General features: G+C 55.1%; 1 protein-coding gene across 4 annotated transcripts in view; it reads left to right on the top strand.

Moving 5' to 3' along the window:
- The window catches only part of TBC1D9B (TBC1 domain family member 9B), a 48,805-nt gene that overhangs the window by 7,188 nt on the left and 29,654 nt on the right, over window positions 1-11,963 (top strand). For all 4 annotated transcript variants that reach the window (XM_040622635.1, XM_040622634.1, XM_040622633.1 and 1 more), the window contains exons 2-3: window positions 3,239-3,349; window positions 7,273-7,391. In XM_040622635.1, the coding sequence (XP_040478569.1) occupies window positions 3,239-3,349; window positions 7,273-7,391 (230 nt within the window). The remainder of the gene's footprint in view (window positions 1-3,238; window positions 3,350-7,272; window positions 7,392-11,963) is intronic.

Here is an 11,963-nt window from a genome sequence, read left to right as displayed (position 1 = left end):
GGGGGGCGCGCCGGGAGCCCGGGCCTAGGACCGGGGAAGGCGAAGGTGCTGGCGTTGGGAGGCTGCTCGGTGACTTCGGCCGACCCAGGGCGGCCTCTGCCCAGACGCGGTGCCGGTGAGCTTCCCGGGGCTTGGCCCAGGCGCGTGCAGCCTCCTGGAGTGGGATTCACAGCGGAAAGTCGGCGACACCCCCTGGTCCTCGTCCTCTGCCTCAGTTTCCCCAAGTGCCTCCGAGGGGCCAAGTGACACAAGCACACATTTTCTTTTGCTTCTTTCCTTACCCCCAAAATTGCCCTTTTAGCGAGATCAGAGGTCCCCCGAGCCGCTGCTGGCCTCAGCCCCCAACCCCCTGGTTTCTCCTCGCCCACCTTTCCTGCTTGATGACTGGAGCTGCAGACGGAGGCTGTGCCTACTTACCAGCGTGAGCCAGCCAAGGTGCCCCTTTGTCCGCCTGGGCAGCACGCTAACGGTGGACAGGCACCGCCTGCAGCCCTGTGGCATGTAGGGTCCAGGGAAAGTCCCCTGGGCTTCCCTCTGCAGGTGTGGTCCACAGGCCCTCGTGCTCCAAGCCTGTGCGGGGATGGCCATCGCGGAGCTGGGCCAGGCTCCGCCGGATCAGTGTCTGTGCTTCCGGGTGGCCCGTTGTGGCCATACAGGACGGCGGGCCCAACATGGACAGCTCTTACAAGTTATCAACAGCCATCTCTGTGAAACATCCTGATTTGAAACATGAGCAGCGAATACAGCCCTGCCAGATGCAGGCAGAAGTTTCCCACAGACGTCCCCTGCCACCCTCTCCGGGGCCACACCTCCTAATATGGAAGACACTGTCCCTCTCCTAAGAAAACTGTGTTCCCTTCAGTGCCTCGGGCTGCCTCCCAACAGCCACAGGAACCCCAGGAGCCAGCGCTGGACCTGCGTCCTGGACTAGCTGTTCCGAGGGGGTTAGACAGCAGCCCCTCTGGAGAGTCTGAATGTGGTCAGCCTCAGAAGCTACTGCAAGCCGGTGCAGAAAAGTGAGGCACGGTTCCCAGAACCTTCTGTTGCACCAGCGTGCCAGTGTGTCCTATCTGGCTGGTGCACTTCCAGCGGCTTGTTCTGTGCTCTCTGCTTCTGAAGATCGTCTCAGACGGTGGCTAGGACCCTCTGTGCTCCGCCTTCCTGTGCACAGAAGGCCCCTTCCACCTCACACATATCTCTCTCAGAGCCCAGCCCCCCACCCCAGGAGCCACTCCTTCAACTCCCTGTTGCATCTAGGTTTGGTGAGTCCTGCCAAGGCCTCTGCCTGGCCTTCCCGGTGCCATCATAGGCATCATGGTCTCCTGAACCCTGTCTCCCCAAGGGAGGAACAGTTAGTAATGTGCTTTTGATCAGGCTGGCTTTTTTTTTTTTTTTTTTTTAAAGATTTTATTTATTTATTTATTCGACAGAGATAGAGACAGCCAGCGAGAGAGGGAACACAAGCAGGGGGAGTGGGAGAGGAAGAAGCAGGCTCATAGTGGAAGAGCCTGATGTGGGGCTCGATCCCGGATCGCCAGGATCACGCCCTGAGCCGAAGGCAGACGCTTAACCGCTGTGCCACCCAGGCGCCCCTCAGGCTGGCTTTTAAAACCAGATGCCAGCCTGGATCCTTCATTGAAGAGTTTAAGTATAAGAGGCGCCTGGGTGACTCAGTGGGCTAAGCGTCTGCTTTCGGCTCAGGTTGTGATCCCAGGGTCCTGGGATTGAGCCCCACGTCCTGCTCCTTGCCCAGCGGGGAGCCTGCTTCTCCCTCTCCCTCTACTGTTCCCACTGCTTGTGCTCTCTTGCTCTCTCTGTCAAATAAATAAATAAAATCTTTAAAAAAAAGAAGAAGAGGGAAGAGTCTGAGTATGACGAGATATTCTGCCCACGAAGAAGCTTTCAGATCTCGAAACGTGGATATGCCAACAGAATAAGCATTCAAATAAAGTTTCCAAGACCAGAAAAGAAACCCCAACAGGAACCATGAAAAAAGTCTATTCCAAACACTTTAAAGCTTGAATATATGCCACTTTAACTGCAACTTAGGCATTCTAGAACATTTCAATAAAACAAATGAGAGACTACAGATTCCTAACTTGGGTGTATGTGACGGGTACCTTCTTTTATAATCAGTAATTTTATGTGTTAAAGATTGGGGAGGGAAAAAATCGTTAAAAATGGAATATGGAGCAAAAGCGTTATGGTCAAGTTAATACAATCAGTAGAAATTACTCTGACATCAACAGGAAAAGGGTCACAGACTATTTCCAGAGCATACCAAAAGCAGCACTTCATTAAAAAGGAAAATGTGAATTCCAAATAGGAACAGTGAACAGGTTTTTAGGTATCTTGATAATTCACTTAACGGAGAAGAGAGAGTCAAACACAGCGGTAAAAGGCAGACATTTCCTCTGATTTGTCGGGGTAACGGTGTCATTGACAAAGGCTGTACGTGATGAGAAGGAAAATTTGAAGTGCCCTAAAATGCTTCCAAGGTGGAAAAAACTGGATGAGTGTTTTCCCAAATTGGACATGTCTAAAAATTGCTGTGTCCTCTTCAGTCATGACTTCTGAAGCCACAATGAACTTCCTTAACACTTCCCAGAATAAAAATTTGTGATTACTTGGCGGAGGAAAGACTACATTCTCTTCCTGTTGTTGATAATGGAAAGTGATATTACAAAATCATTGTCTTACTTTTTTTAAAAAAAAAAAAAAGCCGGCAAGAATACATGGCCAAAAATGTCCCTTAAGAGATGTGTCTGGCAGTTAGTAAAACACATTGTACTGTTTGTCTGGATTTTGTGAGAGTCATGGTATTGTTTTTGTTTTTAATTTGTGACGGTTGTACTTTCTCATTTTTGAGAATTTTGAAAAAAGTATTTGAAAAAAATTAAAAATAAATTTAAAAACAACCTAATTTTATATTTTTCCTGAAGAGGGCCTCCCAGAATTGTTTCAGCTTATAACAAAGTCCCCCCAAAACCTGCATCAGCCCCTGCCTACAAGTGTTTGTGAGTCTGGGGAAGGAGCAGAAGCTGCCAGGAAGAAGTGGGAGGGGATTTTTCGGTAGGCCTTTGAGGAAAAAGAAGTCATTTGGTGGACGAGGGGGATGCCAAGCTGTGTCTCCGTCTGGGCCAGGGCATTGAGGGTGGTGCTCCCGTCCTGGCTGGCCTCCAGGGCTCGGCTGTGAGTGTGGCCCTCCCTTACTCTCCTCTCTCTGCCCTGCCCCCAGGTCTTCTCGTGGGCACCCTGGACGTGGTGTTGGACTCCAGTGCCCGCGTGGCCCCTTACCGAATCCTGCACCAGACCCAGGACTCGCAGGTCTACTGGACAGTGGCATGTGGTAGGTGCCGGGCAGGGCCTGCCCTGGATGAGCCGGGGGTGGCGGGACCCTGGGAGGGAGGGGACACAGCCTGCATTCCTGGGCTGGATGTCGCCCCTGGAGAACCCGGTGCTTCAGACCACATGACCCAGGCCTGCATCTCGCTCAGGAAGGCCGCTCAGACGTTCACGGGTGCCCTGTGCAGCGTGGGGATTATCTGTGGACAGTCGTGGACACGTGCATACGCAGAGCAGTGAAAATTTTGAGCCGCCTGACGCTCAGGTTCCCAGCCGAAGGGGGCAAGGCGTCCTCCTGCCTTCTTTTGGCAGCTGTCAAACTATAAACCAGGGTCCTTTCTGTGGTCTTTGGGCCATACTTTGGGCTTTTGTTGGTGATGTTGCTGTGGCAAGTGGCCCCGAGTGGGGTGCCGAGGTGCCGGCTGTGTTCCGAAGCACAGTGTTCAAGGAGCTTCATTCAGGCCTGAGTTACGGCCGGTGCTGCTGGCCTGGCATGTGTTGTTAGGGAATTAATATATACGAAATAAGGTGCCTTTAAACAGAAAGCCACATGAAACAAAGTCATGTACTGATCGCGTGATGAAGATGTTGGGACCCCAGGCTTACAGGAGCATGGCCCTCCCCGCAGCTCCCCTGGGATCAGTCTTGGCCTGTTCCATGTTCTAGGAGACGTGATGGAACGTAACTGCCGCCAGTAATGACAGTCGGCCGTGGCGTCCTCCCAGGAGGAGATATGCCCAACCCTCCCCAGCGTCTGGGAGGGGGCCCCTGTCAGCGGGTACCAGCCTGGCTGGGGTCACTTGGACACATTCACGGATACAGGCAGATAGCACTTCCTGCGGGCCAGGCACTTATGCAAACCTCCGAAGAACTCCAGAAGTAGAACTTTGGGGTTTTTTTTCCTATTTTGAAAATGAGGAAGCGGTGGCCCAGAGGGGGTGAGGAGGCCTGAGAAAGGTGATGAGAGCCTCCTTGGACCCCGGCTTTAGAAGTCTGCTTCCTCCCAAGTTCCTGAACGGAGGTGCCCTTTCCCCTGTGTTTGAATCCAGAGACAGAGGCTTCCAAGTCTGGGTTTGCCCAAGGCCAAGTGGGGCGTGGTAGGGCCCCAGTCCTCCTGGTTCCAGGGCCTGCGGAAGAGAGGGCTCAGGGAGGTTGGTGTGCGCCTGGGCTGTAGAGAGACACGTGACTCTTAAATGGGCCCTCGAGATTTTTCCTGTCTCGGCGATATTCTATCTCAGGGAGCAGACAGGGAGGGGGCAGGCAGTGGCAGTGAAGGAGGAGGGTGGCCACGCTGGTGGCAGTGTGGGAACCCCTTTGGTGGCAGCAGGCCGGTGCTGGGGAAGAGCCCCAGCTGTGCCGAAGAGCCTTAGTTCTTAGCCTCAGGCTACGTACGCCAACCGCTCCAGCTTCCACCAGACCTCCCAGCCCTGCCCTGACCTCTGCTGGGCACGCCCCTCCCCTCAGCTCTGCCAAACCAGACTGGTCATGCCGACACCTGCCCAGTAAATCCCGGCTCCTTAGCGTGCCACTGACGGACTTTTGGGGTCAGCCCATCTCCGTCTCTGTCCTCCCCTCAGCTCACACCTGGCCTGCAGCCAGACCAGACAGACACAGGACCCAAAGTTCCCAGCCACACCTGTCCTGATCTGCGTGCCTGGTGTCCCCCCACGTCCACCTAACCTCCCACTCTGTTGAGAACCCGCCCGGGTGTCAGCTCCTATGGAAAACCAGATTCCCCAGACCCAGGCAGCCACCTTTCCTTCTTGCTCCTCTACACTCGCCGCATCTTTACCAGCACTTCATACGCTGCAGGCTCCCTGGCTCTCCCACTAGACCAGCAGCTCCCTGAGGGCCACGGTAGGCAGCCTGGGTTAGGATGGTGGTTTGGTTACTTCCCGGCTCTGTGACACTGGGCCACTTACTTAACCTCACTGTGCCTCAGTTTCCTCCTGTGAAATGAAAACAATGGTACTGTCTCCACGGTTCTCTAAGAGGTAAATAAGATACTCCACGAAAAGGTCCAAAGGCAGAAATAACCCTTCATAATAATTAGCGATTACATTCTGTTTAGTCCCTGGACCCAACACAAAGACGGCATGGTTTGTGTTTACTTAGTGCTAAGTGAAGACTGAGTTACTTCTAACTAATAATTCTTTTAAATGCACACATGTAAATATTTTATCATCGAAGTGCACACAGACCCACACAGGCAGTGTGGACAGGATTTCTTCTGTTTGAGGTTGCCAGGAACGCGGGTGTAGAAAAGAATGACACACTTGAATTGCATTACTTGCAGATTTAACTTCCAAATTCAAACATGGGTTCTTGGCAGAAAAGAGGAAGAAAGAAAGAAATCCCTTCTACCAGCTAGACCTTAGCTTCTGTATACCAGGGAAAGGAGGCCACATGAGAAGCCCAAAGAAAAATGGGGGGCGAAAGGTCATTTATGGATGATTGAAGGGACCTGCAGGGGTCCTTTTGACTGTGTGTTGTGGCTCGCTGTACGTTGTATGATCCTGGGTTTAATCGCCTTCGCAGAGGCAGCTTCATGCTGGCCCACGGGAGAGGGGGCGGGCCCTAACTCAGAATTGATGGTCAGAGTAGTGAGCTCGTTGGGTAAAGGTAGAAACATTCAACTGTCCCCAAGACCGGCTGGGCTGTGACATGTGTCAGAGCAATTGAGCAGGTGCCTGGGACAGAAGAGATGGTGGGAACCCACTGGGCCTGGCTGGGGCGGGCTCAGGATGGAGTCTCCAGCCAGTGGAAGATGTTGCCAGGCAGGGAAGGATGGGGTGCCAGAGAATCAGTCACCCCAGCAAAAATGTCTGTGGCCCGCAGCCGTGTTGGTCTTGTGTCTTGCCCGGGCTCCCTCCATGCCCAGTGTGCAGGCATAGGTCACAGGGGATCAGCTGGGCCTTCTAGGCACTCTGTCCATAAACTGTCCAACCCGGGTCAGCTGGAAGGATGTAGGGCCTTCCCCCTTCTTTTCTGTTCATTCGTTCAGAAAGCACTTCTTCAGTGCAAAGCCCCTGCCAGGCACAAGCATACCCCAGAGAGGCAGGGGAAGCCAGGCCAAGCAGAGACTTCCCTCATCCCTTTACTTCTCCTCCAGGGGGTCCCCTTTTCCCAGTTCCAGGGGGGCGGGGGCAGAGAAAACAGCTGCCCTGCCCTTTGGGGGTGGTGGTGAACTGCCTTCTCTTAAGTTTTTCCATTACCACTGGACTTGCTGTGCCCTGCAGGGCCCCTCCCTGAGGAGCACAGGGACCACCTCCAAGGCGGGGCAGACACTGGGGGCCAGCCAGAAGCTGACGGGGTCAGGCAGGGGTTCCCGGAGGAGGCAGGAGCTCGGCTGGGATGTGAGCAGGGATGGGGAGGAGGGGCCTGCAGGCAAAGGCCTAGGTGGCTGCCTCTGGCTTCAGAGAGAGGGGTGAGAGCCTCTGGTGTGCCCAGCAGGAGACGAGCTGGCCAGGGGCCTGGAGTCCTACAGGAAGGAATCCTCCGGAGGACTGCAGTCACTTATACCAAGTCTGACTGTGTCTGGTTAGTCCCCTCTATATCAGCGACCACATGAAGTCCTTTATCCCCGAGGAAAATCGTGACAACCAAGCAAACCCGCAGATCCGTACACTGCTTCTGGAAGGGCGTAGGAATCAAACGGTCACTCTTTCTTGGTGTTAGTGGAGGTGCAGGCCTTCTCTTCAGCATGACTCTGTGATTCTGCCAGAGTTATTTTCGTGTTCACCAGGACCATTCGTGACTTTGTTACATACCTATACAGAACGTTGAAGATGGAAAAGAGAGACAGCCTGAAGATTGTAGTCTTTTGGGTAGAGCAAATTAGTCATCTGGGTTATTAGTCTCTGAACTTATGTTTAAGGCCTGGTGATGTTAACGATTTTCCTCTTTACTCCACCAAACCTCCCCCAGGTTCTTCCCGCAAAGAGATCACCAAGCACTGGGAATGGCTGGAAAATAACTTACTCCAGACGCTGTCCATCTTTGACAATGAGGAAGACATCACCACCTTCGTCAAGGGCAAGATCCACGTAAGGTCCACCTTGCACTTGCGGTTCCCACGCCCCTCTTGGGGCGGGCAGTGTTGGCCTGTGTCTTCTCGTTTACTCGTCAGACAGTGTGGTGGTAACAGAGGTGGAGGCAAGCGTGCGCTCCCGTTCTCCTGCTCATGAAAGGGGCGTTTGATCGAACTCATTGCCGGACAGGCCCCCGCCTCTCCGGGCCGCCCCAGGGTCAGACCACGCTTGGCCGCAACTTCCCATTCCCCGCAAAGGGCATTAGAGCAAATAGGTGGGCGCGCCCCGCTGATGGCCAGTCCCTTGGCTCACATCACTTCCTCGGCTGGAAGTGATAGACTAGCCGGAGGTATGTTTCATTTAGGAAACCAACCCGACTTAGAACGGGGTGCACCCCCTCGCACGGCATTTCCCTTCCCTGGCGTTGGCCATGCAGCGTGGGCACACGCGGATGCTCCCTGCAGCACCGTCAGCAGAAACAGTGCCTCCAGCCCGAGGGTGGGAGGGGAAGCAGCTGCGATCTGTTCTGCAAAATGAGGGCCGGGCTGCTTGCTAGCCTGGCATTTATCGAGCACGTCCTACCGAGTCCTGCACCGAGCACGTCCTGATCAGGGGACTTGCTAAGTCATACGTGGTACCCTTCGTGGGCTGTTTTACAGCTATGAAAACTGGAGCGGTGGGTCAAAAATGATAGCACAGGAATGCTTCTGCTTTTCCCCTGCAGGGGATGATTCACGCCGTAATGAGAATCTATCTGCGCGCATGGCTGTCATCGTCTTTCTGTCCAGGGATTTTGCCTTAGATTAGGTTTCTCGGAGGGCTCTTACCGGGTCCAGGTTTAGCTGTGCAGGGTTGCTTTGGGCAGGCCCCCGTGACTTCATTATTCCAGAACTTTCTAGACGCGGGCAGACCGTGCCGAGACTCCCTTGGTTCCTCCCCGTGCGCTTTGAGGCTCCGAGCAGGACCCACATCACCTTTCTAGCTCCATAAGAAAAGGCAAGGAGAGCAGAGGCAAGTCTCCCCTCTCCCACTGAGAAGCTGGGCAATGATAATAATAATAACGAAGCAACATTATTGAATGCTTCCTACACGCCAGACCCAAAGTAACCAACACAACAGAACAAAAATCTCTCCATGACGCATGGCTTCAAGAGGAAATATGCGTTAGAGAATACTTAGAACTGAATGATGGTCAGAATGCCCCTACGTATCCGAATCTGTGGGCTGCAGCAAAAGCAGGTGCACAGGAGGAAATTCGAAGCCTTAAATCTTAGGAGGAGAAGAAGAAAGGGGGGAAATTAACGAGCCAAGCATCCAGTTCAGTAAGTCAGCATGTCTAACCCCAGAAATCGGGAAATCAGAAGGAAATAGTAAAAGGCAGAGGTTAACTCCATAGGGGACAAGGGAATGATGTAGAAAGGCCACGGGTCCAGGAAATGACCTAAGGTATAAACAAACCTGTGTCAGAAGGGACCCGGGACCGAAGCAGGAAGCCTCAAACGAGCAGGGTTGGGAAGGAACTGGGAGGAACACCTATAAAAAAGCGGAGTTTTAGAAAAGAGAGAGAAATGCCGTAAAGAGCTTTGAGCCAGTAAGTTCAAGAGTTTAGACAACGTGGACACTTGATCACAACAGGATGGGTTCGCTTCCGTCGCTGCCGCCACAAGTTCCCATACACTTTGCGGCCTCACACGGTCCCGTATCTGGGAGTTCTGGAAGTCAGCAGTCCGCAGTGGGTCTCGCGGGCTGAACGCCAGCTGTGGGCAGGCCGTGCTCCTTCCGGAGGCTCAGAGGGGAGGACCCGTTTCCTCGCCGGTTCCGGCTTTTAGGCGCCGCTGGTCTTCCTCGGTCCTGGGTCCTTCACCTGCAGTGCCAGCAGCGTGGCGTCTTCAGATCACGCCCTCTCCCTCCCCACTCCTGTCGCCTCCTTCCCTTTGTGGCTCGGACCCTCTTGTCTCTTCTTCACAATGACCCTTTTGACAATCTGTTGGGCTCACCTGAATAATCCAGGCCCCCCTCGCTGGGTCAGAATAGGTACTTTATCACATCCACACATCCCTTTTGTCATGTAAGGCTCTGAGGGTTGGGATGTGGACATCTTTGGGGGGCTCTTACTTGGCCTACCCCATAATATAACTGAAACTGGGACTCAGGACGAAATAAGAAACCTGAGTATGCCTAGAACTCTTAAAGAAATGGACTCAGTCATTTAAAATCGGCCCAGAGATTTTTACAGTCTTGTTCTATCAGCCAACAAAGCAAATCCCAACCCTGTGAGCCAGGCCAGTTCATTCCCATTGGTAGGGATCGTTCCTCCTGCAACACCGTTCCTATAGGACAAGGCATTGGGAAGAGGGGCTCCAGGGGAGTGCAGAGGGAAAGGCAGAGCAGGAGCGGTCAGCCCCCCAATCCCTGCTTGGGGGTCTCCCAGCTACAGGGAGCAGGGAAAAGGGGGCTTCTGGCTGAGACCCAGAAAAGTGACTGGTGGGACAGGGCGGGGTGGTGGCCCACCCGCACTCCACGGATGGGGCTGCTTCTCCAGCTTCCTAGTGGCGGAATTGAGGGCAGAGAAGACAAAGGTGGGGCCTCAGTAATGAGGCAGGAGCTTTGCCTGAGCCTTCTTCCCTGATGTAGAGCTGGTTCCTACGGGAATGTTCTGGAAGCACCAGGGGCAGCTTGAGAGAGAGATGTGGACGTCACACCTACAGCGTCAGAGCACACCCTACCTCTGGTCCTCACCCAGGCTCCTGGCTGTCCTCCTGCCCCTGGGTGGAGGGGCACGAGGCCACTAGGAGGCCCAGCAGGAGCAGTAGGCCACGCCCCAGACACTGGCCTTGAATGACCTTAGTTTACTGAGGAATCATCCTCCGGGAAGATTTGCATGTATGTTTTGAGCCAAGGGTGCTAAAACTCTTTTACCCAAGAGGTTTGGGGCTGGCTCTGTGGCCCAGGGTGATGTTCTGTGGGCATCCCAGGCCCAGTGAAGATGCTGGCAGAACACAGAATGGATCTGCCCTGAGCTGGGAGGGGCCTGCAGCTGGTCTGGGGGCCCCTGAGCTGGGAGGGGCCTATAGTGGTCTGTGGGCCTTGAGCTGGGAGGGCTTTAGAGCTGGTCTAGGGGCCCTGAGCTGGGAAGAGCCTGCAGCTGGTCTGGGGGCCCCTGAGCTGGGAGGGGCCTAGAGCTGGTCTGTGGGCCCTGAGCTGGGAGGGGCCTGTAGTGGTTTGTGGACCCTGAGCTGGGAGGGGCCTGTAGTGGTCTGTGGGCCCTGAGCTGGGAGGAGTCTAGAGCTGGTCTGTGGGCCCTGAGCTGGGAGGGGCCTGTAGTAGTCTGTGGGCACTGAGCTGGGAGGGGTCTAGAGCTGGTCTGTGGACCCTGAGCTGGGAGGGATCTAGAGCTGGTCTGTGGGCCCTGAGCTGGGAGGGTCCTGTAGCGGTCTGTGGGCACTGAGTTGGGAGGACCTGTAGTGGTCTGGGGGCCCTGAGCTGGGAGGGGTCTAGAGCTGGTCTGTGGGCCCTGAGCTGGGAGGGGCGTGTAGTGGTCTGGGGACCCTGAGCTGGGAGGGGCCTAGAGCTGGTCTGGGGGCCCCTGAGCTGGGAGTGACCTGTAGTGGTCTGGGGGCCCTGAGCTGGGAGGGGTTTAGAGCTGGTCTAGGGGCCCTGAGCTAGGAGGGGCCTGCAGCTGGTCTGGGGCCCCTGAGCTGGGAGGGATCTAGAGCTGGTCTGTGGGCCCTGAGCTGGGAGGGGCCTATAGTGGTCTGTGGGCCCTAAGCTGGGAGGGCTTTAGAGCTGGTCTAGGGGCCCTGAGCTGGGAGGAGCCTGCAGCTGGTCTGGGGGCCCCTGAGCTGGGAGGGGCCTGTAGTGGTTTGTGGGCCCTGCGCTGGGAGGGGCCTGTAGTGGTCTGTGGGCCCTGAGCTGGGAGGGGCCTGCAGCTGGTCTGGGGACCCCTGAGCTGGGAGGAGCCTGCAGCTGGTCTGGGGGCCCTGAGCTGGGAGGGGCCTGTAGTGGTCTGGGGATCCTGAGCTGGGAGGGGTCTAGAGCTGGTCTGTGGGCCCTGAGCTGGGAGGGGCTGCAGCTGGGCTGTGGGTGGGGTCAAGAAGCAGGAGCCCCTGGTATATTGAGGAAGGGGGGGAGAAAGTCAAATAAATACAGAACATCCTTGTCTTGAGAAAAGCACTTCACAGAACATTGCCACAGCTGGATGCCATTTGGCTAAAGAACGAGGGAAGGAGAAACGCAGGCATTTGCTTAAAGGCGCCGCAGTGCCTGCGTGTCTCAGGGAGCCAGCAGAGTGGGTGGAGGGAGACTTCCTGCTTGTTGAACACACTCTTCTACTCTGTGGGGTTTTTACCATGTTTATTGTATTTTCCAGAAACCGTACATAGAAATAAATGTTTATTTTCAAAGTCCCCACTTCCAGCCAGCCCTGCTTGAAGTATTAGTAGCTCGGGGAGTTTCGGGAACCTGCCTGGCGTCTGTCCGACCATGTGCCTGGGTCGCGCCGGCTCGTGGCCCTGGAGCCAGTGTCCCTGAGTCCTGGGTCGCAGCGCCTGGGCACCCCTCCCTGCCCCCGGGCCTGCCAGCATCAGT

Source organism: Ursus maritimus, unplaced genomic scaffold (genome assembly GCF_017311325.1).
Source record: "Ursus maritimus isolate PB19 unplaced genomic scaffold, ASM1731132v1 scaffold_5, whole genome shotgun sequence".
NCBI lineage: Eukaryota > Metazoa > Chordata > Mammalia > Carnivora > Ursidae > Ursus > Ursus maritimus.
This window is presented reverse-complemented; position numbering and strand designations above follow the sequence as displayed.